We start from the raw sequence: 26,187 nt of genomic DNA on the forward strand, positions 1-26,187 counted from the left end.
TGCTTCCATTGGCAGCCGTTGGGTCATCGAGCGCCTCCCCACAGGGCGGTGGGCGGGGTTGTGCCGTCCGGCCGGGGCGCGCAGGCGGTGCGGGGCGGGCGCGCCGCGGCCGCTCCTGGCGCTGACGGAGCGGGGCGGGAGCCTGAGGAGACTGCGGCGCGTCCCGCCCCGCCGGGGCCCCGATGGAGGCGGCTGCGCCCTGGTGAGTGTGTGCAGTGACCCGGTAGCGGCCTTGGTTCCCGTGTTCTCACCCCCCGCCCAGGCCGCTCTGCTCCCCTCACGGGAGCCGCGCTCCTCGCACGGGCCGTACTCCGGCCGCCGGCGCGGTTCCGCCTTCCACTGGGTTCCCGCCTCCCCTCCCAGCTCGCTTGGGGAAGCCTAAGTGGGGTTTGCTGTCCCTCTCTCCCTAGCCCGCAGCCCGCCGGGACCATCCGGCCCATCGACCGCGGATCTGTCCATCGCATCTGCTCGGGGCAGGTTGTACTGAACCTCGGCACTGCCGTGAAAGAGCTGGTGGAAAACAGCCTGGATGCCGGAGCTACCAACATCGGTAACTCTTCCTCGAATTTCATAACGTTTCATAGGCTTCTGAAGTACATCTTTTTCCTCAAAACCGAGTGCACGTTAACAAACCTGGGCAAATACTTTCTGCTTGATCCAAGCGTGTTTGCAGTGATTTTGCACCTCAGGTTAATAAAACATTCTGATTCCCAGGCTCCGGCTGCATTTCTAGTGGCCTGTGAGACTGTATTATTTAATTTCTAACCCCTTTGGCCACGAAAAAAGCGTATGGTCTATGCAGCAATGGTGATCAGGCTGTGCCAGCCGGTAGCCTTGGGCTAGCACAGGGTAAACACCATGTGTGAACATAAAGAATTAAAATACTTTATGACTCAATTTTATAGATATAAAACTTAAAGATCATGGAGCAGAACTGATAGAAGTTTCAGATAATGGAGGTGGAGTGGAAGAGGAAAACTTTGAAGGCTTGAGTAAGTTGAGTTTTTTTCATAATTCAGTTATGGGCATTTAGTCTAATCATATTTAATGGACACTTGGCTTTTACATAATGTTTGTGTTACCTGCAAGACTTGAGGAACTCTAGACTGATCTTCTGTAGTGCTCTTGTGGTTATAGTTCTTGTAAGTCAGAAATAGTCTTTGGTTTCTTTGCTGATTTAAGTGGCACAAGTAATACAAATAATCTTAGAAGAGAAAATCTTATAAACGTTCATGTGGAATAATTCATGTTTAATCATTAATCATCATTAGAAATAAGAGGTGCATATGAGGATTTTAAAGAAATCTTTTTTACAGGAAAAAAGGGAAAGCAAGCAGTGTTTTGCCTTTAATCATTACATAAAATACAATGAATAATACAGAAGGTTTTTTGCTTCTTGACATGCATACAAAATCTACTTGCATAGACCAGTGTCACTTTGAAGTGAAGTATTTATCTGAAACATCTTTTTCCAGCTCTGAAGCATTACACATCAAAGATACAAGATTTTTCTGATTTAATACATGTTGAAACATTTGGGTTTCGAGGTGAAGCTTTGAGTTCACTGTGTGCATTAAGGTAATTAATATTATTTATTATTAGTAGAAAGTTACTATATGCACAAAAACACTACACCCTTTCAGTTATTCAGTTATTATTGATAAAATGAGGCTTTGGAAACTTCCAGTTCCTTACTCTTAAGTCAGTTTTGAGCAATAGATTGTCATCATCCTGAGTCGTTTCCAGCCAAAATCATTCTATGATTCTAAGCACCTAATTGATCATTTTATATACAGAATTTAGTGTTACTTAAGTATGCAGCTCTTTACAGGGTGGGATTGTGTATTTGCATGAGTGTTTGATCCTCTGATTTAAAGCACTGTAATATTTGAGTGCTGGTTGTTAGGCTGTAACTCATTAAGACTGTATTTAAATTTCTTTCAGACAAACTGTACATTTTAAATCGGCTTTTGTACACAGTGCTTCTGGTATCTTTTTGAATGAGGAATATAATGTTCAGCAAAACTAGATTTTAACACTGAGTTTTATAAGAGGAATGAAAGGCATACAAATAAGAATGTGTAGCTAGGAAAACGTTATACTACTCTGAAGAGCAGGTTCTTAGTTGTTTATGGGGAAGAGTTGTTTTAATTAAATTAGTAGTATTGCTGTTGTTTCCATGCTGCTTGACATGAGGAGTAGATGAGATGATATGGTGCTCAGTGAATAATTCTGTTGCCTCTTTCCTCCCATTAGTGATGTTACCATTTTCACCTGTCATAAGTCAGCAAAGGTTGGGACTCGATTGGTGTTTGATCACAACGGCAAAATTACTCAGAAGACTCATTTCCCACGACAGCAAGGAACAACTGTCAGCATCCAGCAGCTGTTTTATACGTTACCAGTGCGGCATAAAGAGTTCCAAAGAAACATCAAAAAGGTAAGGTCAGAAATTCTCCATTCAAAGGAGTGTCGTCCCGTAGAATTTTTCACTACTGAATGAAATTCAGTTCTCTGTAGACTGCATTGATTACAGACTATTTCATGCCTGTCTTACATCTTAATTAAATAACAAAAGTCTTGTATGGTTTTCTCTTCTGCTTTGCAGTGTTTGGGTTTAAAGGTACATTCTCAGATTTTGAAAAGAAATCATGATCACTTATCTGTATTTTAAAACCAGGGACTGCCATGTTGTGGCTAAATATCAGTCTTGTAAATATCCTATTAATCTTTAAAATACTATTTTTCATATATGTATTAATTTAGTTTGTAAATATTTTAAAACTCCTTCCTCTTTGTTGCCTGCAGATATTGAATGCATTTATTGAATTCATAGATATATATATATAACTTTTTTTTCCTTTAATAGGAATATACAAAAATGGTCCAGCTGTTACAGGCCTACTGTATTGTTTCCAAAGGAGTGCGGATTAACTGCACTAATCAAGTTGGCCAAGGGAAAAAAAGCTGTGTGATATCCACTGCTGGAAGTCCCAGTTTAAAGGAGAACATTGGAGCAGTATTTGGACAAAAACAGGTATTGCTTTTATTATTGAAGAGAGAGAATGTAGCTCTATAGAGGGATTTTTACTATCTAATAAGGTGTGAGAGGATGGAGTGTTGGCCTGCAGCTCACCCTACAGGCTAACAGAGGAGAGACGCCGCAGCCTCCACAGCTTCCTCTGAAAGTCCTGGATGTGCTCAGAGATGTTTTAAGAAAGAGAAATTATTTAGGAGATGGGGTTATGGCTTAATATCCCTCTGAAACCCGTTTTAAGAACTGTTGTGCCAGCAAATGGGTTATGTGTCACAAGAACAAGCAATTTTAAAAAATCCTTAAAATGGTGTGATGTGACAACCTTAACTGGAAAACAGAAAACTGAGGTGTATTCACTTTTGCAAGCTCTTCTATGAAATTAAGTTTTATTCTGGATAACCTTTAAATGAGATTGCAGTCAGCCCCTGTAAAGCTGTAGACTGTGATACTTTCTAAGGAATAGCTATAAAAATAATTGTTATCCTCTAGATGAGAGCAGAGATGAAAAAAAGCTCAAAAACGTCCTTTCTGCAACTGTATATTAAAATAATCAGAAATATTGAATGGTTGATAGCAGCTGGCTGTTGATAAACAATTTTTCCCTCCACAGTGCCCATACAGAAATCTCAAAACCTGTACATGCTGTGGCTGAAAGATGAGAAGGAGGATGTAACTTTGTCTTGCCATGTGGCACCAAGCATAGTTGGAAATTGAGTGTTATCCGAATAAAATGTTTAGCTTATAGCCTGTTTTTTAATATTGAGTACTTAAATTGATAGAAACTACTGTAATGGCAAAAAAATAACAGTGGCATGACTGGAAAAGTGTTTGTTGTAAACATAACTGTTCTTAGGGAGGTTGTGATTCAAATAACACATTTTTTATTGGCATTTCAAAAGAAACTTCTATTACTCTTTTTGCCTTTTATTTTAACATAAAACCTATTTAGATCAAACTGTCAATCATTTTGCTGTTCTGCCTGTGTACATTTAATGTAAAGTTGTGTGAAATAACTAAGGCATATGTTGTATCAGAGGATGAGAACAGGCATTTCTTAAAGGTATTTTTCTGTTTCTCAGTGATCAGTGCTATTATCTTCTAGTAGGTTTGGGTATTTTAAGTGGTCAGCCAAAACCCACCATTTTCTCAAATTTTCAGGCTAATAAATGACAATAAAATAAAGGGAAAAATCTGTATAGGTTTGATGTTTCACTTTCTTCCCTCATTTTTTTCTTGTTTTCAGTTGCAGAGCCTTATTCCTTTTGTTCAGCTTCCTCCTAGTGAAGCTGTTTGTGAAGAATATCGACTCAACCCTGATGACATGCCACAAAATCTTTATAGGTAATTAGGAAAGTACAGACCACTGCTGCCTGTGGCACTTTACCATAAACCGAAATTTAAAATAAAAAAGTAAAAGAAATAAAAAGGTGTGGTTTATACTATTGAAAAAAGCCAAGGACAGCATAGTAGATATTGGGATAAAGTTTTGTAGTAACCTTTGTCATACAAGGAATGGGGAGAGGCAATGTATATAACCAAACTCACTGATGCTGTATAATAGTGCTTCCTTAAGCCCCTTATAAAATACTTTGCCCTTAAACATGTTTTTCTCATCCATTTTACCTTACTCTTAACATTATTTATCCAACAGTATTACTGGCTTCATTTCTCGTTGTGATCACGGTGTTGGGAGGAGTACAACAGACAGACAGTTCTTCTTTATCAATCAACGTCCCTGCGATCCAGCAAAGGTGAGGGAGTTGTTTTCCTATCATCAGCCCCACTAACTCAATATTCTCTGAAAACCTCAGGATTAGTAGCTCATGTGTATGTTTGTTTCTTGGTAGTAGAAGTTTCTCTGTCTCAAGTTTCTATCTTAGTTGTTTATTTGAGTGAATAAGATCTCAATCATACAATATATGTTTTGGTACATTAATTAATATACACTGGTGCAAAATAGAAAATAATATTTTTGAAGTTTATTGTTTTTTCACCTTTTTTGCAGGTTGTGAAGATTGTGAATGAAGTTTATCACTTACACAATAAACACCAGTATCCATTTGTTGTCCTTAACATTGGGGTAGATTCTGGTATGTTTTAAATAATTTTTAGCAACTTCAGTAAAGGCTATTACAATTTATTCTTCAATGGTGTTTGTATTTAGAGAATATTGCCATTTTCATTCTTATGGCTTCCTGCACTCTGGGGATTTTGTAATGCTCAGTTGATGAGGGAGAAATAGTCTAGCTGTGGTTTCACTATTTTTCCCCTCCACCTTTTCTATACTCAAAAATAACTTCTTAAGTGGTGAGGAAAAGGTCATCTTAAATACAAGGAAATGTGTATCATGTTTTTGTTTGCTGGAATATTGAGACAGTTAAATGTGATTTGCAGATAAAATGGCAAACAAACCAGAACTAATTCTGTGCAATAACATTGCGTTTTATTTGTAAAGCAGTTACTTTTTTCTTTTTTTCTTCCAGAGTGTGTTGACATCAACGTAACTCCTGACAAAAGGCAAATTTTACTTCAGGAGGAAAAGTTTTTATTAGCAATTCTAAAGACTTCTCTGCTGGAGATGTTTGGTAGTGATGTTAACAAACTGAATGTCAATCAGAAACTTCTGGACGTTGCAGGTAGGACACAAGATGTGGAAGTTTTGAATATGATATATATCAGAGAATTAAAAATAGAGGATCGTGTTTTTAAACACCCAAAGAAGAAATGAAAAAAAAAAAAATAAAATAAAGAAGGACCTTAAATTACTAAGTGATTGTTATGGAAATGATACATGCCAGCAAGCAGGATTTACAGGCAACTTTGTGAGGAAAAAACTAACACAGAATTAATTTATAAAGCTTGCAAAAGATTTCTCCCAAGATACTTAAAGAGGTCTTTTAGTGGTTTCTTTTATGAAAATGTCTTTGAGAAAGAATGGTTAAGGGGTCATAAATAAAATATGAAAATTAAGTATGAGTTTTTTGGATTTTAAACTTCGATTCTTTTATGTTATCTACATAAACTGATGATTATCTTGTGACTGTGTAGTCTTTCAAGATTGCTTTTTCAAGGAGTTAAGATCATCTCATCTTCTTCCTTTCATTCAAAAATTCATTCTTCTAATTTTCCTTTTTGCTAACATATAGAATCAGTTGTAGCCTGATTCTCATTGTTATTTTAAATTAACCTTCAGTAAAATCCTTGTTGGACTGGCAGTTGACAAGGTTGAAATCCTCTAATGACCTGCAAATCCCATGTACTCTAAGTGCCTATCATGCCAGCTTCTTAACACTTTGCCAATGAAATTTTATAGTGACCATTAAAGTGTAAGAGCAATTCACTTTTTTTCATTGTCTCTATGTCATTAAACTCTTTGGATGATGTAAATAAATGTGCTGATTGGACTGATTACTGTTTCAGTTTAGAAAGCGACTACAAATTCATGTTTAGTAGTGCCATAAAATATCTTGAAGATGTAACTGTTTCTGTGTTTGATATTAATGCATTTCAGCCCTATACTCATTGTCTGAAACTTCAGGGCTCCTTTGAGCAGTTTGCTATTTTTCTTACCTCTTTTCATTCCCTTTCCTAAACCACATCATTTGATTCATGTTTCCAGCTAACTTAGATTCTTGAAATACTCTGTATTCTGATTTCATTAGGTAACTTGAAGAAGACACTTCCTGAAGAGACAGAAAAGCCTCAGGCAGAAGTGCTGTCTGACTCTGAGACTGAAAATCCAAGTGGTGAAGGCAAAAGAATAATGACTCTTGCCAGATTAAGGGAGTCATTCTCTCTCCATCAAGCTACAGAAAGTAATTTTCAAAGCTCTAAAAAGGTAAAACAGCAGCACAGTTTCCCTAGACAAAGGTTACTCGATACCACTGGGAGTACTGTAAAGATTCAAAAGGCTATCTTGACTAAGGAGGCTGAGAGTTGTCATAAGTCGGACTTAAAGGTGTCAGTTCCAAGGAGACACTTGAGAAAATTAGAAGATACTGCAGATTCTGGGTTCTGTAGCATTTCTGAGTCAGATGCTGGTTGTAGTACACCAGAAGCTGGAAGCTTCATCAACAGTGAAAGTGCAATTAATTCTGAAGAAGAATTCTGTAGCACAGAAGAACAGATGCAGAAGGAATGTCTTAAAACTGCTGGATGTAGTAAGAAGTCATTGGACTGTGATGTTCAGGTCTTGGGCACTGAACCCAAGCTAGATCGAGTGAATGACTGGACTGATCAAAACAAGTTCTCTCAAGAAGCCAATAGTTGTTCCCCAAGAGTAAAACGTTTTAAAAGCAGAAACTTTAAAAGTAAAGCAGATGATTCAAAGGCGGGTAAATATCCTGAAATGAAGAACACTAGTGTTGATGTACTGGTGGAAGTTAAAAAGAAAATTGTGCCTCTTGAATTCTCTATGAAGGTTTTGGCAGAAAAGGTAAAAAAAGTAATACAGCAACAACAGAAAAACACAGAAACTGAAAATTACAGAAGATTTAAAGCAAAAATTAGTCCTGGGGACAATAAAGTAGCAGAAGATGAATTAAGAAAAGAGATAAGGTATTTCTACTTCTACTTGTTTGATATATTTTGTTCATCAGTTAATAAAATTAGTTAAGCAAAAATAAAAGACCTGTCTTGAGGGTGGGCAAGAGGCTTACATGTACCTGCTATGTTTGGGTCTATTTTTTATTTAATGTCACAAAAAAGTCTATTTGATGCATTATTTTACTGGCAGAGCACCTACTTGAACTAAGGGTAGACAGAATGTGGAAAAAGACACTAAAAAGGCCACAAACATCATAGATTCAGCTTAGATCAACCTTGCAAATTGCAGTGCAGTCAGAGAAACACCAGATTTCATGACAGAAAAAAACCCATTGAAAAGACTGCATACCTTGTATTCCCTTGTGTGAATATAATTTGGTGAGATGTACCTGGAAAAATAAATTACTTTCAGGTGGTCAGGGGACAGTAAAAGTATGTGAATTGTTAATATTTGAATTTAAAAAAATGTGTTAGTAAAGTCTTCTAATTGTGAAAAGGAGGCAGATATGTCAGCTGCCTTCAAAGCCACAATGTCATCTTCAGTGTTACTTATTCGGGTTGTTGCCATATTGCCTGCTTCTAATTTTATTATCACAATGGGGGAATCCTGCCTTAACAATGGATTTTGTTATGCCAGAAATGGCCTCGTCGATCAGTGGCAGATTTTCAATTTTTCAGATTTATATCCTGCTTAAATGTGATTTTTAAATTTTTTTAAAAATTTTTTTAAATTTTTTTTAATAATATAAAGTGTGTTCTGCAGGGGACAAACAGAATTTTTTAAGTTTTACATGATAACTGATAAAGGTGTAATTTATATTCTTTTTATATTTTTTGCATACAGTAAAGAAATGTTTGCAAAGATGGAAATCATTGGCCAGTTCAATTTAGGGTTTATAATAGCAAAGTTGAATTCTGATCTTTTCATAATTGACCAACATGCTACTGATGAGAAATACAACTTTGAGATGTTGCAACAACACACTGTTCTCCAAGGTCAGAAGCTGATAGTGTAAGTATTTTCAGTGTTTCAACAATAACATTTTAAATTGAGTTCAGTGTTTCAGAATGATGTCTTGATTTATATTTATGTAGCATTTCACACATTCAGAACATTTGAGAATAAAGTGGTTTTTATAATCTTTGTTTCAAAGAGTCAATCCTCACATGAAACATAAGTTCCATGGATGCAGTTGTAGCTGTGCAGCAAGTCAGTGGTCAAACAGGTTTCCCAGTGGGATTTCATAGCAGCCCACAGTTTGGTAGGATATTGGAGACTGTTCCTGCAACAAGGAATGCTGCCCAACTGGCTTCATTCTCCTGAGTAACACTTGGAAGTAGCTGTTTAGTAGTGAGATTTTATTTTTCTTTTAACAAAGCAGAGTGAAAAGTTTTACTAAGAGCTCTGTATTAAGTATTTCTAGGTTGTTTGTGAAATCTGTCTTAAGTGCTCTGCACTGTGTACCTATGCAATACTGTCTTTTTCTCTCTTGGTTTCAGGCCTCAAAATCTCAATCTAACAGCAGTAAATGAAACTGTATTGATTGAAAACCTAGAAATATTCAGAAAAAATGGCTTTGATTTTATCATAAATGAAAATGGTGAGTTTGGACCAGAATTGCTTGAAGTAAAAGAGCTCAAAGGTTTAATCTTATTTATTATGCAACATTTCCCTTGGGTGTTATCAGAAGCTTTGAAATAAGATGAGATAAGATTATTGTATATGGGATGTTTGTTTTACCAAGACTTATGATTCTGTGGTCTCTCTGCATGATTTAACAGAACATTGTAGATTATTTATCTCACCATCTTTTTAAAGAAGGTTTTGAAGGCTGGAGTCAGTCTTTGACTAAGTGACTCGATGTGCATTTTTTTGATATGTTACATTAAAATCCTTTTGTTTTATTAGTACACATGCAAGGAAAAATATGGGCAAGTGCTAAATATAGTAATTTAAAATAAAAAGCATTAGTAACTGATTTTCTTTGGTTTTCCTTATGGCTTTAGTACTGACTTGCTTTGTTCTTTTGACCAAATTCTTTAACCTGCAAGCTCCTTATTGTTTCCCTTTCACAGTGAGGATAATGAAAATGCAGTGTGGTACCACTTTGCTATTTGGGAAGCCACTACACATTTTTTCCATAGTCTTCATTTCAGAATATCCCAGGGTTTATCTGGTCTAAAATGCTACTATCAATCTCTTACCATCATTAATCCATAGTGATTTTGTAGTCACATAAACTCAAAAAAGTTCCATAAACTATATGTCCTTTGAAATTGAAGGGTTTGTTAGAAAGTAGATCTTCCTGCTTTTAAGTTTGCAAACAACTTTTTTCTGTTGATGTTAAAAGACCGCTGCCATAGTTACCACTTTGGTTAGTTAATCACATCCATCAAAAGATTAAATTTAAACATTAGTATATACACACATCACATCATATTAATGTTTTAAAGTAGTTCCTCAGTTTTTCTCTCAAGAAAAAGGAATTTTCTGTTTTTCTCTGTTTCTTTATTATTGTTGCAAACCTTCCAGCTCCTGTAACTCAAAGAGTTAAATTGATATCATTGCCAACAAGCAAAAACTGGACTTTTGGTCCACAAGACATAGATGAGCTGATCTTCATGTTGAGTGACTGCCCTGGAGTGATGTGCAGGCCCTCCAGGGTCAGACAGATGTTTGCTTCTCGAGCTTGCAGGAAGTCTGTAAGTACTTCACTTGATGTTTGTGTTCAAATAAATAAATATGTTTCCTGATGTAGTGCAGGTGACTGTATCTGTATGTGTATTGCAGGGCAAGTTTATTTACTGCTGAGTGTCAACAGCTAATATCCTTCCTTCTGTTCCTCATGGTTTTATCTAGTGTAACTTGGGAAATATTTCTGTCAGTTTTTTATTTTGTTCCAAACTAATGTGCTCATGAGCACCATGTTAGCTGTGTTTTGTCTTCTGATTGTCTGGTAGGTGTTTTTTACTTTTAATGCCTTGCACAGAATTTATTAACTGTAGTGGCTGAACTACTGCTCTGGTCAGCTGGCAAATGGAAAAAGGAAATAATTCATTTATTTTCCTTTGCTTGCAGGTGATGATTGGAACTGCACTGAATGTGCAGGAAATGAGAAAACTGATCACCCATATGGGTGAGATTGAACATCCCTGGAACTGCCCCCATGGAAGGCCTACTATGAGACATATAGTCAGTTTAGACTTGATTACACCAGAATAAGTCAGTGTCTTTTTATTAACATTTTAATTCTTGGCAATATTTTGAGCTTTTACTGTGACTCCCCTATTTTGAGTAAAAAAATTTTAGTCTTCAAAGTTGGAAATAATGGCACTTGAAGGCATTCAGTAGGGTTTCCTTGTAATTGCTGTTGAGTCATCAATACCAACATCCTGGAATTCATGTAAATAACTTATTTTATATTGTAATTTACTGTGTGTTGTACTTCTTTGAGCAGCAATCAAAACTTTTATAAAATAAATAAGTTTATAAATAAAGATCAGGAGTAGGTGAACCTCATTTATAGCAAATACACTGATTCTTAAAATGAAGTGGAATGTGAATTCAAGTCCCTAGCAATACCATAAAACAAATATTAATTTTCTATGTTTATACATCATGTATATTATAATTTTAAAGAAAATGAAAATGATACACAAGTTAAAATATTTTTGATACCAAAGCTGGGTTTGATTAGATAATAACTTACAGCTTTAATATTGCATTTAATGATGAATTTCCTGTTATCCGTGTTTAAGGCTTGAATAGAATAATTAGTCTGGCATCATAGCTTTTAATTAACACTGTTCCCTTCTGAATTCCAAATTGGATTTTTTAAGAACAGGGATTCTGTTTCTGATAATGAATAGGGAAAAAAGCTCTCGCAGTGGGCGCTGCCAGTTAGGCCAGCCCAAATTCTATCTCAGTACAATCAAAATAGTTAGAAGATGGTATTTTTGAAGCAGAAACCATTAAAACAGGTACCTACGCTCTTCCAGTTCTGTAGGAACAAGATTTGACCCAAGAAATCTATGTTTATGGGTTATGTTCCCTTCACTCTCCATTTGCCGCTGCTGGAGCTGTGGCCATGATGCAGTTGCTGTTCCTCCAGTGCTCAAAGCCACCCGTGCCGCTTCTCCGAGCAGCGCGGCAGAGCGTGCCCATGGTACCCGCACGGCTGTGGCCAAGAACCTTCAGCAAACTCTCCGTGTTCGTGCGGAGCCGCGATTTGGCAGCGCTGCTCTGCGGGCGTGGACAGCGGCCGGGCCGGGAGCGGGCCCCGCGGCAGCGTTGTTATGGCTACGGCAGCGCTGCGCCTGCGCGGGAGAGAGCGGCCCGGTCCTGCCGCCCCTCAGCCGGGGCTCGGTGAGGGCCCGGTCCCGCCGCCCCTCTCCGGAGCTCCATAAGGGCTCGGTTAAAGGCTCGGCCCCCGCCCGGCCCCGCCGTTCCCCGGTAAGGGCTCGGCACCGGCTTTCCCCCGTCATCCCCCGCTCGGGTGCCGGTGCCAGTTGAGGCTGTCCCTGCCAGCCCTCGCCTCTGCAGCACTCGTGGGTTGGGTTCTTGCACTACGCGGCTGTGATACAATTGCAGCTGTGCAGTCAGTCCTGTAACCTTCGGGTAGTTCTCAACTAGTAAAATAACTACAAGATTTCTTGGTTATGCTGTGCCGTAGTTCAGTCTGCAGCTCATAACTTAGAAGGCAAGTTAAATCAATAATAATAGTGCAGGTGTAAATTCCCAGAACTTGCCAAACGCATGTTTGAGAAATGGCTTTCAACTTAATCCTCATAATTAAATCTAATAGACAGCTAAAAATCGGGTAAAGATAGAGATCTCCATGTGGCAAAAGTAAGTCTACTTCCATCACAGTGGTTTTGTTGGAAGGACAGTACTTCCATCAGAGTGATTTTGATGGAAAACTTGGAGGTAATTCACAGACATTGCTCCCGGTTAACCTTGTGGCCTGCCTGCCACAAGCTGACACCACTGGTTTAAGGAATTGCTGTTACAGAGATTAATATATGTGTTTTGTGTTTTTAAACTAGTTTATAGGGTAAAAATATGTACATAAGACAGAAATAAATTTTCATTTTTCAGAAGGAAAGTACAAATTGAGACAACTCAGTAGCTATGAAAAAAGGCAAGAAGAAAGATGTCAAGAAGAAAGATGCCAAGAAAGATGGTAAAAAGGCAGCTGGTGGTGAGAAGTCAGAAGAATCTCTAGGTACTAGAACTGAGAGTAGCTTAACAACACTGCCAGACTTGCAGAATGAGTCAGTGAATGAAGAAACTCGGGCAATTCCAGAGGCACAAGATAACGAGCCAGGGGTAGAGGAACCACCAGTCCAGCCGGTTCCCCGGATTCATGAGGAGCCTCTTCTTGCTCAAGTGATTATAAAAAGGTACACTTGTTACAAATATAGCACTGAAGTCAAGAACTCTGATTTAAAGTATTTCTGCTGCAGCCAGTGTCATTCACACAAACACAGATTTGACTCTTGATTTGAAGCAGAGAATCAGGTTATTCAGAACTAGTAGCAGCGGCACCTTAGGAGACATAGATGTGGAATTCTGCTGCCTTCTTGCATCCTAGAGTGCTGCTGGTACACTCTACCTGCCAAAAGCCTCATTATTTTAGCTTGTTCACCTTCAGTGAAGTTTTGTTAAAGTATACAGATAACTGGTGAAGAAAATATATCATGTAATCTTTAGTTGTTGCTGCCTTTTAATGCTTTGGGCTGCTCATATCTCATCAGAATATCCTAAACTGAGGAAACAGGTGAATAGCCATGTCCAAAAAAATTCTTTTGTATTTCAATGTAATGTTTCATATACCAACATGTCTGACTGTAAGGTAGAAAGTGCTACCAATATGGGCTTTTTTCTTAATTGAAGGAAATATGGGTCTGAGGCAACACAACAATTATGTGGAGTATTACAAGAAAGGTTCAAAAAATTGGAAATTCTCTTGTTGTTCATTATTCTACACAAGATGCAACAGCTGACCTGTGTAGACCATGGTAAATCAAAGGTCATTTATTACATGTGATTTAGAACTATTTGGCAGTGACTTGAAATCTTCATCTTTGGTTTGTTTTCTTTGTAGCTATGAAGGTGAACAAGTTGATGAACTCTATGAGGGCCAAGGATTTATGTGTTTTGAGGGAGGAAATACATACAAGGTGAGTGTATAAATTAAAAAAAAATGTAGTGGACTAAGTTCTCTCTCAAGAGCACTGAGAAGCATTGAAAGCTCTGTTAGCTTCTGGCACTAAAACTCTTGGTTTGAAACTAGTAGTTGGAGAGGAATTAACATGTCATTCTTTTGAAATCTTACAGTCTCTAGGCTTCATCTGGGGTAAGAATGAATCTGCAATTGATGCTATTCTCTTCATTTTGAAGGGTCTGTTTTCTGAAGGGCGTATGAATGGAGAAGGGACTTACACATGGGCTGATGGAGTAAAGTATGAGGTAAAGTACAGTTTAAACTTATAACTGAACACTGTTGCACCCAGTTAGATGTGCAAATTGAAGGAAAGTAGGTAAGTTGCAGTAATTGGTACAGTACAGGTAGCACTTACAGAGCTATGGCAGTGATTTCAATCACAAGCCTGACTTGTCCCAGAAGGTTGGGAAACAGAGTCTTTAGATTTTAATGTTGTAATTTAATCTTTCAGGGAACATTTACTAAGAATATGCTGATGCATAATGGCCGTTATACCTGGAATGATGGCAGTATTTATGAAGGATCAATCAAAAATGGACTTAGGCATGGATATGGAGTTTTCAGAAGTGGTACTCATTCAATTTCTTACACTGGTTATTGGTGCAATGGCAAAAGACATGGAAAGGTAAGTAAGAGCTAAATGACAGCATAGGCTCAGATGATACCTTCAGGAACAGCAAGTGTTACTGTGCAAAGATTTTGCAAAAGTGTTTTGTTTTGTTTTTGTTGCATGACCTTATGCTGTATAGAAATTTGTTTTTCCTAGGGAGTTTTTCTGAGGTTGTGAATACAGTTAATAATGTAAACCTACTGTTGGAAGTAAAAGTCTGAATGGGTCAGAAAATTGATCTGCCTCAGATTGAGTACTGTAATTAAGATGCTAAGGTTAGCTCTCTGAAAGTGTTTCCAAGGGGTTTGAAAAACATGGTAAACTTTGCTGTAATGTAAGAGAATTTTTCTTTTGAACACTTAAGTATTTTCTAAGGTCTTACCTAACATTAATCAGAAGGGTTTTTTAAAACCTTTTTAAAAAATATTTATTTTTTTATTTAATTGTATCCCTTCAGTTGCTTTCAGTACCATGAATCAAAGTGACCCCAAGTATTAGAATGTGATTACAAGCTTTGTATCATTTGTATGTGGTGTTTTATTAATGTAGATTAATATTTAGGTATTTAAACTGATTATGTTCTTTGTTTCAGGGTAGGATTTGTTATGATCAGGAACAGACCTCCTGGTATTCGGGTGAATGGGTAAATAATGTCAGAGAAGGATGGGGAAGGAGACGGTAAATATGATAACACCTTTTCTTACCCTCACTATTTTTTATTTTTGTGTATTATGTTACAGTTTCTTGTGTTGTTTAAAGTGGATAAAAATGCTGTAATTTCATAGTGTGAACTTTCTGCAGTGGAATAAAAAAATATACAGAGTGCTTTATGGTAACAAAACAGACCTTTAAAAGTTCATTTTTATGTGCAGTATTTCTACTGACCATTCACACAAAAGAATAGGTAAAGACAAAATCCCAAATCAGCTCTGGTAAACCACAATTCAGTATTGAAAAACAAACACACTTGATTGATTTGAGCAGATAGAGCTGTCTTATGAATAAATGACTTATCTATGGAATTATATGTAAACAAATATTGGTAATAGCTATGTCAAAGACTTTTTGGGAAAAAGAGCTGGTTAATATTTTTAGTGATTTCTAAATTAAAAATAGGAGGTAAACAGTGGCTACAATAAAACCTCTGTGTCCATGTCACATGAGTCAGTTTTCAATTTAATGCTTATATTTAGCCTTAATTAATTACAAATTTATTAGCAATGAGGTTTTGCATAAACCTTTCATAAAATCAGCATAGAATTTATTATGAATTAACTTTTTTATTGTTTTATTGTAGCTACAGATCTGGAAATACCTATGAAGGTCAGTGGAAGAAAAATCTACGACATGGATATGGAACAATGATATGGCTGACAGATAATCAAGAGTATGCAGGACATTGGGAGTGTGGCATACAGGTATTAATTTCTTCCCCAGACACCCTTCTTTAGTTCAGCATCTGTCCACTACTCTAGGAGAGCTAAATAGGGAGTTTTATGCAACATCAAAGGAGCTTTGTATGATTTTTGCCAGCTGAGATAACAGAAACATGTTCTTTATTGTAAATTGATTCTTATGTTAGCAATATACAAATTGTTAAAGGTTTTGATTTAGTCTTACAAATCAAAATTTTGTTCCCTAGTGGAAAATATAAACTTTTTTCAGTAAAAAAAAAAGTTAAAGAAGTGTTTGTGACTTAGCTTGAGCTATGACTTCAGCAGCAGGTGTATGTAGCAGTTTATGTCTGTGTTGCTTGTAAAATACTAGGCCACACTGTTCCCTCTTGGAAAAAATTTATAATGGGAGACAATTTTGTGGCATTTTCAGTTCATTCCATTTATTATTCTGTTTCAAAAAGGTGAGTTACTTGCTCTGTCTTTTCACCCTGCTTAAAATTGTCAAGAAGTCCAGCTTTGTGGTACATCCTGTCTCTGTGGCATGGTTCCCCACCTGGCTGTTAGCACTACAGAAGAAGGATCCAGGAAGGAAGGGTGGGTGTCTTTAGGAGACCTGTGGTAGAGCTTGCTCAAGTATGTGATGATGCAGTGCATCCTCTGAGCGCTTCTCCCATTCACCTTTTAGGCTGTAGTTCTGTCCCTGCTTTGAAGTGCTGCAGCCATCAGCTGGGAGCTTTTATTTCAGAGAATTGCCAAAGTCTGGAACTATTTTTTAAACACACAATTTTTTTTTTTTCAGAATGGTTCTGGCATCCACATATGGTTTTTGAAGAGAACGGAAATGTCACATTATTCTCTGCGGAATGAATACACGGGTGATTTTGTAAATGGGGAGCGCCATGGGTGTGGGACGTTTATTTATGCTGATGGAACCTTGTACCATGGAGAATGGGTGCATAATAAGAAGCATGGCAAGGTGAGTACTGTCAGAACTACAGACAACAGCAGAGCAAACTGTTCTGCTCTGTATAGTGCATCTCTAGATTTCTGTACAGCAAACTACATTCAATTTGCAGTGTGGATGGAATTCCCACACAAAGGGCAGAGAATACACTGAAAGCAGTAGGAGTCCTTCCAAGGGCAGTCTGACTCTGTGGTTAGACATGTTTTGGGTATACAAAGACATATTTCACTTTGGAGATTTTTCAGTGCAACAGGTGCATCTTGAGTTTTGCAGCGGTTGGTCAGAATTTCACACTTCCACTGCGAACTAATGGATTTCAAGCTGTCCTTGCACAGAGAGGTTCTTAAAATTTCTCTTGTAAAACAGATTTGAAAAAACTCTGAGTGGAGTGCCACATATGCAACCTAAGGAGTGCTGACAAGTCTTTCTATATGGGGGGAAAATACTTATCAAAATCAAACAGATATATAGTCAGTCCTTTATCCAAACAATGTACCTATTTAATAGGTGACAAAATACATTATAAAAGAGAGTAGGAAAAATTATTTTGCTGTATTTTATTTCATATATTACATTTTAGCCAAGATTCTGAAAATCTGACTCAGAGAATTTGTGGTTTTGGTTTTTTTAATATTTGTTTTGTATTTATATTATAATTAATCTGTTTTAGGGCACCTTTGTCTTCAAGAATGGTGAAGTTTTTCAAGGAGAGTTTGTAAATGATCATCCAGTAGAATGTCCTGCTCGTCAAGGGACTGCTGTGAAAGGCGAAAATCTGAGAGCCACTAGCACAAGAAGTCATTCTGCAACTAGTGAGCAGCTTAACAAAACAAATTTTACTCAATTCACATTTTGTTGTTCCATTTTACTATAATATGAAACAGTTTGTACATATTCCAGGACCAGACATATTTCTTCAAAGAACTTAGAAATGGAAGTCATGGCTTTTGCTTCCATGAGGTGTTTCCTGTGAGTGACGCTTGGAGTGGGATGACACATCCACACCACATCTTGTAATGGATGGAACTATTGTCTGAAAGTTTCACAGCTTTTGTAATGTCTGCATTTCCTGTTGGTTAAGTGTTTATTTGATGAAATTGCTCTTCAGTTGTTATACTGTTGGTTGTGAAATCTCTGCTTTTCACTGTGAAGGAATATGTTGTTCCAAGTCCATAATATAAGAAGGAATAATGCACATTTTGTTTTTCTGTGTGTATATATTAAACTTTGTTTTAGTTTGTTCTAACATATTTTTATTTGCTTGGTAGGAAAGACCGCAATCATCAGTCCCATGGGAAAGATGTTTTCTCTGGGATCAGATACTGATTTGGATATATCTTTACTGCTTGAATTGTTGCCAAGAGAAGACAGAGAGGAAGAATTGAAACAAGTAAGAGAGTACTGTTTGATACTTTCAGCTTTTCCCTTTATTGTGTTTCATACTATTTTATTTCTGGTTTATATGTATTAAAGTAACTCTTTCCATTAAACAATTATTTGAAAATCTGAAGGCTATGAAAACAGAAAAGCAAAAAGAATGAATAGACAGTATTGCCTCTTCTGAGCTTCCACTAAAAAAGGCCAATTAAAAATAGGTTAACCTATCTGGAAGGGGAATGAGCAACCAGTCTTAGCTACTCTGGGGTTTGTCCACTGACAGAGGATGATTTATTTTTATCAGTGAACAAAATCCATGTATTAAAGCTACTTTTGAATAATGCTTTTCTGAACACTTAACCAGGGATATGCTTTTCTAAGTTGCAAGGTCAAATAATTATCTGCCCAGTTACAGGATTAATACAAACTGATCTCTGCTTGCTTTGAGATGATGCTGAAACATATCCTGCTTTGTTTAGGTAGAATTGGCTGTGTTGAAGCATATTTCAAAACTGAGAAAAGCCTACTACTTCTACAGTACCTTAGGCTGCAATCCTTCTTCTGATGGCACTTATGTCCTGACTAAGATGCAGTTTTGGAGGTTTCTGAAGGACTGCGAGTTTCATCTCTCCTCTTTAACTCTCGCTGAAATGGATCGGCTCTTGGGAGGTTTGTATTCCTGGTGAGCAGGGTCTAGAATGGAGGAATTTTAATTGTAAGCTGTGGAGAGTTGGACTGGCAAGTTCTCCAGGCAGCTCAGCTCTGGGAGTTAAGTGGTTCCGAGTCAGTACCTCTGTGCCTGTGAGTTATCAGTGGATCAATTTACACTTCTCTGGACACTTCTGATCCTTAGGTGAGAAAATATGAAATTAAAATACAGCATAAAAAATTGCACTGAAGAGCCATCTATTCAAAATATGTATTCATCCCATGTCTTGCCATTACTATTTGAGAGAGAGAGAGAGAAGTAGGAGAAACAAATACTTTTTTTTGCAGTGCTCTTAACTTTTGTTTGCATGTAGTATTTTTTTTTAATTCCATAGAGCAAATTAATCAATCAATTCCCATTAGATCTGCAGTGTCCTTAGTATGTGAAGGGTTTAACCCAACTTTGAATCCCCATTTATTTCTATATGTGCTGAGTGGATGCATTTCTAGAAAGAAAATTGTCCAAGATCCAGTTGCAGGTGGACAGTTCTCCCTTGACCTTTGTTTGGAAGTGCTACATTGTCTGGTCTGAGTCTTCCAGGAGTGTTGTTACACTGTGATAGGTGGAGATGGAGAGGATAAGAAAGGCTGACAAATCAGTATGCCTATAAGTATTTTAATGTATGTGAGAACAGTAGCAATTTGGGATTTTTAAAATTTTTTAGGTAAAAAACAACCTAAAGATTGTCATTGTCTACATGAAGTATTCCTGTTCAGAAAATTTGTATCCTCCCTTGTTCACCTGGCATTTTATATCTATCATGAAGAGTACAAGTAAGTTTCATCTTTTAGTGAAATTTATTTCAGTGTATTCAGTTTGAATCTTCCCAGACAGGAGTATTTTTGTTTCGACTGTAGGGACGAAATTCCTCATCTGCAGAAGTGTTTCTGCAAGATGATGTCCAGTAATGTTCTGCCATCTGCCTGTCAAGTCCACGGTAAGCAATGCTTTTTCTTCTGTGCAGAATTCATCAGTTAGTATCACATGCATTACAGTTTTATTGCAACTGTTATTTTTTCTCAATTCATTTTTAAAGGTATCTTATATTCCGGTGAAGAATTCACATCTTTTGCCTTTAGCTACATTCACAAATGCTGGGAAATATACACATATTTCTGTAGACCATATCCCAGACCTCCATTTGGATCCACAGTGAAGCTGAGGCAATTCCTCTGGATGTTGGATGTAATAACCTAATTTTGTTTTGTTTTGTGTGAATAGATGTGCTTGCTTTGTTCAGTTTATATGAACCTTTTAAAAGAGTCCCTGTAGCTTCTGCACAGTTGAAAAGGTGGGAGTGAGGTTGTTTGTGCAATCTGTCCAAGGAGCAGTAAAGGAACTATTTATGCACATTTTTCAGGATTTGAATTCTAATTTTTTACTTTTATCAAATCCTAGACAAATGTGCTTAAGGGAATATAAATATTTTTGCTGGCCCCACTGTGTCTCCCTCTGTCCCGTCTATAAAATGTATGTATGAACATGTCCTATTGTTAGAACTTAAAGAATGTCAGCTATTGAAATAACAACATAAGCCATTTTAATAATGTATTTACTACAAGAGCATGAGATTCTTTACTAAAATACAGTAACTGGGGACAGATCAAGATTACTTTGAAGGTAGACAACAATTCCCACTGATATGCTGGGGGTTTGGGTAGTTCACTTTATAAATCTGAGCAATTTTTTCATGAAGAAAAAATCAGATGGAAAAATTGTAACTTTTAATATATTTTTGTTTATGACTTCCACAAGTTCTTTTGTAACACTGCTTTTGCAGTCTAGGGAAAATTCCCATTGGCTTCAATAGGACTAGAATTTCACTCTGCTGTCAATTACATATGTAGAAGTATCATTTGAAACCACTAGAAATTTTGGCAAAGGCTTGAAAGGGAGGTAGATTAGGTCCATGTGGGGAATGCCTTAAGTGCTGTTAACATGTAACATTTGTTCTTATCCAGGATTTTAAACTTCTCAGTGAACAATTAACTGCTCCAAGAGTTTTGGGAATATTTGTCAAAGTTGGTGCCTCTCTACCTAGCATCCATGGTGTCAACCTGGATTTGGAGGTGTGTATGGAAAAAAAACATTGTCCATTGCTACAGGAATATTTTAAAATTGCTTTTAAAAACTGCTGCAAATACTGTCCTACCTGCTGGAACAGGAGGAAAAGGAATTAATTAATTAAAAAAAAAATAAATACAAACTTGAGCCTCTATTTTTATCTTCCTTTGTTCTGCTTATATCTTTTAGTTTAGCTCGTGTACTTCTATGTTTTTCTTAATTACCCCATCTTAGCACAGTCTCAGCATACTTGACCATTCAGAAAGGTCCTTAGGAGTGCCATAATCCATGCAGGGAAATCCCATTTCCACTAGTGATAGTTCTGTCCATGGGGAGCTGCCTGACAATATGGATATGTAGTGATCATAGAGGGATTAATCACTCCACTTCCAGCTGTTAAGGTGGATCAGTAATTAAGGTGTGAACCCACTGATCCTGAAAATCTGGTGATCCAAGAAACCTGATTAGTGGCATGTGAGGTGCTGCCACCTCACTCAGGTCAAGACTTTTGTGCTACCTAAGAACTGGCCTAGTCTAGAGGACTTTCACCCTTAAAGAATTAACTCTTGCTTCACAACAGTCTCTTGTAAATGACTGAATATGTTTTAAACAGGATCTGATAAACTGAACACACAGTGGAAATCTTACTAAAGATTAAATAAACCTTATTAAAGAAAATAAACCTACTCTTGGGGTTTCTAGCAGCATCTCATGCAATTAAAATATGATGTTTTAGGTAATAGCTGTAGTTGTGAGTTATTTGTTAGAGAAATTTCTCATAGGTTCAGATACATTAAAAATCAGTGCAGTGTTTTAGCTCAATATGACCTGTATGAAGTGTAACACATCATATCCTCTCCTGAATTTTTTGAGCTTTGGCTGTTTTCTGTTTTTCTTCAGAAGAAGACATGTTTGACTAGATAAATGAAGCCAGAGAGACTTCACTACCACTTCTGAGTTTGTTGCTTGCTCAGGTACATAGGCCCATAAATGAAGAAATTTTGTAAAAATTAACTTATTTGCCACTGCATTTGTTTTACTCTAGATGGTTTTTCTCGAATTTTTTGAAGCTCTTCTTGAATGTGCATTGGTGTATGTAACCGAGGATATGATCCTGAAGAAAGAAGCTCAAGATAATCAGAAAAGAAGTAGCTTTGAAATCAAGAAGCTATCCAAGGAAAACTCAGCTGTGTCTTTCACAGGACATTTTCCACCCCAGGTAAAGTTGATGCATACCTGTTCAGTGTTATTATGTGTCCACTTAGAGAGCAAAGTCAGACCCTGAAAATGTTCTGTTTCCTGACCATGGAAACCAATTTCCTCTTTTTGCATAAACAGATATTTGATTGGGTCCTTCTGCTTTTTCTGTTTGTTGGTACCTTAAATTGTAATATCAGCATAGACAGTTTTAACACATTTGCACATTTTCCTAGATAACTCTAAATACACATAGCGTACTTCTGAAGGGGAACTGACAGATTGGTTGGCTGGTAAAAGATATGTCTCTTCTCCATTAAGCTGAATGTCTAAAATGGACCTGTAAAAATGGCATTGCAGCTGTTGTATGTAGCGAGCATTGCTGTTTGCCAGCAGTTGAGCTGTCCTCTTCTTCCTTTTGCTAAACTTCTGAATAAGGATTTTGTAGGTTGGGAGATGCTGCCTGTGACACTGCTGCAATTTGTATATACAGAGTAGTTAAAGACATGAATTAGAATTGTTATTATTTGGAGTTATGCACAAGATTAAAGTATTTTTATTAATTCAAATCAGAGAGTATTCACAAACATAATTTCACAGCCTCTGTGAGCCCGTAGTGCCACTGTACACTACCACTTCCCATTCTTTGACCAGTTGTTCCCACCCTATGCACCCATTCCCTTGCATCACTGCAAGCAGTGACACAGTTGCACAGTGAAGTGGTCCAGTTAAAATAATAAAAATAATAATAAAAAAAATCTAAATTTAAATGTACTGAGGGTAAAATTTCTCTCTTGTGTTACATTTCAGTAGTGCACCTACAGCAGAAGTATAATTGGTACAGACATAAATGATGACATTTCTGAGGCAGCTGAGCTGTACACTCAGGAGCAGATGAACAATAGATGAATAGATGAATATGTAGGGCAACGTGTAAGAACAGAGGAACAGGTCAAAGAACACAAGCTATCTTGCCCTAGCTCTGAAATAGGATAATCCTAATTGCCTGGCTGGTATCAAAGGTGAAGTGTTACCTGGTAATACTTGAAAAGGTGAAACACTCCTGCAATTTAAATGTTTTGAGATAGGTGTGATTGTAGGATGCGTTTGGCTGGTAGAATGCTTTGGAGATGGGACTTTGTGTGACTCAAAGGGACTTGGGGATTTCACTTTGTGATTTGACCACAAGCCCAACATTTAGTAACTGAATTTAAAACTTCTTGCCAGCCACCAAGACCTTGTGAAGACACAGAGCCTGCTCATCAACCTTCTCTACTGGGTGAGTACTGTATAAAGTGGCTATAAACTATAAAGTGGCTAAAAGAGATTCGCTTTTTTTGCAACTTTCAAAACAATTAAACAGGAGCTGATCATGGAAACAGGTGATGTATTACAGTTACAGAGGGCAGCTCCATTCAGCTTGGCAATTATGACAAAGTTTGTTTAGCTTTCTATACCTGCTGTACACAGATAGCTGGGCAAGTTGGAATTTTCTCTGAATTTTCTGTGCTTTTTAATTAGAAACTATCACTTTTTCCTTAAAAATACCTCCAGAGGCTTTTTAAACCTTAATTCTTCCTATTCTGTCCCACTCGTGGGCATGGAAACAGGAGCTTGAACTATGTGTTGTGCCTTCATTAGAAACAAACTTTTCATCATTTCAGAAGTATTTTAACCACAGGTCTGGTTTTCAGGCCAGATGACAGTCTATATTTGTTTGTGCTAAAGATCAAACTTGGAATTTAATGCACAGTATTAAATGCTGAGTAATTTTAATTTTCTTTCTTTGCAATATCAGAAACTCTTCTCTCATTTCCCATAACTCCTGGAGAAAGCAAAGATGATATGTCATTGACCAACAAGGATATAAAGGAAGAACAAGATTCCTGTCTAGAAAATGAATTGACAGGTAAAATAGACCTACTGTTTTAGGACTTAACACACACAACACACAAACCTCTTGTAGCTCTTGAATTGTTAAGTTTTAATTGTATTGGCAGATTTCAGCTTGTCACAAGAGGGCAGTAAATGAGCATTAATTCTGGAGTAAGATTTTTTAAATACTTAAAATATTTTTAAAAAGAAAATACAGCTTCATGATTAAGTGAGACATTTAAGTACTGACTTACATAGTTTCTCCATTTTTAAGATGCTACGTTTTATTTGTAGGGCATCTATAATCAGTAATTTGTATTTACTCTATAAGAAGCTCAAGCTGCAAGCCTGTCTGTGGAGTGTCTTGGACAAGTGTGTTACTGCCGTGTCCTGCTTTTTCTACTTGAAAAAAGAATTATTAATAGCAGTGTGCCACCACTAGCTGGGATAAGATGCCTTATGTTAGGACAGGCCAACATTCAGGCAGAAGAGATATCAGTAAGCATATTTTGGTATGTTGAGGGTTGTAGTTTTTTGTACCATCCTCCTTACTGTTGATTAGCAGATCTCATCTGGGTTTGTCTTTTTTGTTTCTTGAATGTTTTCTGCTGCTACAAAATTCAAATCCAAGGAGGGAGGTAGAAAAGCATCTTTGTTTAGTCATCAGCTCTTTTGCTGAAATTTGATGGCTGAGAAGTTGCACCTGTTTGTTCAGGGCCCCTCACCTGTGCCTGGCCTGTTTTCTGGCATGACAAGAGACACTGACACACACCTTTCAGGTGGTTTTGCTTGTTCTTCCCTTGCCCCATGCACAGGAGTCACAGATACTGAACTGTCATCAGGTTACTGCAGAAGACTCTTATCACAAGATTAAAGGGAAGAGTTCATTGTCTTTTTGTGCCATTCCCAGGGCCAAGTTGCTGAAGGCTCAGAAAAGGGCCACTCCCTTTCGAAGTGTCTCACACCTTTCATCTTCTGTACCATGCAGAAGCCAGATTTGCCCTTTGCAGAGTATCAGAGCTGAAATATTGTAGTCCAAAACATATTTGAAACAGAAGTTCCCTGCTAAATAAACATGTTTCATTTACATGTTACAGATGAAGAAAAAGAAGATAAAGAAGAAGAAAATGAGCTGTTTAGTCTCTGGATGTGTCAGGTGGAAATCTTTTTCCTAACTAAGTTATTCCCTGCTTTTGAGCATGAAAGATTGCTGAGGGATAAAATAAAAGAAAAAAAAAAGCAGGATGCTGAATTAGCTTGGCTGAGAAAGATCCAGGCTGAGGAGCTGGAAAGGTGAGTGTTGAATCTTGTCTGGCAGTACTGTTATCCCTTATCTTCTACTAACAAAATTACTGAAAATGAGAAGTGTGCTTAAGAAAGTAGTATAGCATACTGTACCTGGAAAACAAACTCACACAGGTTTCATTAGTAACATACAGAATGTAATTCATGTGCTTTCTGTTACTGGCTGGAGTAACAAATACAGGCTGCTTTCAGGTTACAAACTCTAAGCTCTGGTATTTCTCAGCACTTGGGTTTTCCTCTGTGTAAAGGTGGTTAAAGAAATATTTGGACTTGTGGGGGTAATTAGAAACTTTCTGCTTCTCTATGCTGTGGCAGTTTATACTGCTCATACTATGACTAGAGCTGGAGTTGCTTAGCCAGTAGAAATCTGTCTCCCTCCTCTTAAAATACCTTAAATTCAAATTTTGTTCATGCAGACTTATTGCTGAAAAAGAAGTAGAAGAGGCTAAAAGGCAAGAAGAAGCTGCAGCAGAAAGGGCACTTGCCTTGCAGAGTGCAGCATTAGAGGGGAGTGTCAAGCCTGGAGAGGAGCCTTGTGAAATAAAGACACATCTTGGGATAGAGCCCTCTCCTGGAGAGGTCTCTAGCTGAAGAAAGAGGCCCCCAAGAGAGAACCCTCACCAAAGAAGAGGCCCAGAAGGCAGAGCCCGCAGGTACCAAGGCACCTGCAGACAAAAAGAAAAATAAATAAATCCTCTGCTGGCAACTGCTGAAGCTTCAAGCAAGTACTCTTCAAATAAGAAAAAAACCCCAAACCAAAACAACCCCAGAAGACCCACGCTTGTAGGAAGCTGTAAGAATGGTTTGACTGTATGCACAAGAATTGCTGGTTTCAGAGGAAACAGTCTTTTACACCAGGGTTTTGGATAAAGTAGCAGGA

General features: G+C 37.4%; 2 protein-coding genes across 4 annotated transcripts; both read left to right on the forward strand.

Moving 5' to 3' along the window:
- Positions 1-65: 65 nt before the first annotated feature.
- On the forward strand, positions 66-11,080 carry PMS2 (PMS1 homolog 2, mismatch repair system component). Its single transcript, XM_086854789.1, has 15 exons — positions 66-202; positions 411-550; positions 906-992; positions 1,476-1,578; positions 2,257-2,440; positions 2,870-3,037; positions 4,281-4,378; positions 4,689-4,788; positions 5,043-5,127; positions 5,521-5,673; positions 6,700-7,594; positions 8,427-8,594; positions 9,083-9,183; positions 10,116-10,285; positions 10,662-11,080. Exons 1-15 carry the CDS (start codon positions 183-185, stop codon positions 10,803-10,805), a joined length of 2,616 nt encoding a protein of 871 aa, XP_086710915.1. The 5' UTR covers positions 66-182; the 3' UTR covers positions 10,806-11,080.
- Positions 11,081-11,581: 501 nt separating this feature from the next.
- Positions 11,582-26,013, forward strand: LOC111936029 (radial spoke head 10 homolog B-like). Of its 3 annotated transcripts, none has more exons than XM_023936748.2 (20): positions 11,582-12,035; positions 12,681-12,985; positions 13,690-13,765; positions 13,986-14,054; positions 14,261-14,434; positions 15,012-15,097; positions 15,717-15,837; positions 16,616-16,792; positions 17,451-17,592; positions 18,049-18,170; positions 18,637-18,826; positions 19,531-19,639; positions 19,724-19,803; positions 19,903-20,051; positions 20,828-20,935; positions 21,976-22,149; positions 23,355-23,406; positions 23,926-24,036; positions 25,100-25,295; positions 25,724-26,013. In XM_023936748.2, the coding sequence occupies exons 2-20, from the start codon at positions 12,714-12,716 to the stop codon at positions 25,896-25,898; spliced, it is 2,583 nt and encodes an 860-aa protein (XP_023792516.2). In that variant the 5' UTR covers positions 11,582-12,035; positions 12,681-12,713; the 3' UTR covers positions 25,899-26,013. The 3 variants fall into 3 exon arrangements, with proteins under 3 accessions (XP_023792516.2, XP_023792515.2, XP_023792517.2); XM_023936747.2 differs by having other exon boundaries at positions 11,787-12,282; XM_023936749.2 differs by lacking the exon at positions 11,582-12,035 and adding an exon at positions 12,077-12,431.
- The last annotated feature ends 174 nt before the right edge of the window (positions 26,014-26,187 follow it).

This window comes from Cyanistes caeruleus, chromosome 17 (genome assembly GCF_971803275.1).
Source record: "Cyanistes caeruleus chromosome 17, bCyaCae1.hap1.1, whole genome shotgun sequence".
Taxonomy (NCBI): Eukaryota; Metazoa; Chordata; class Aves; order Passeriformes; family Paridae; genus Cyanistes; species Cyanistes caeruleus.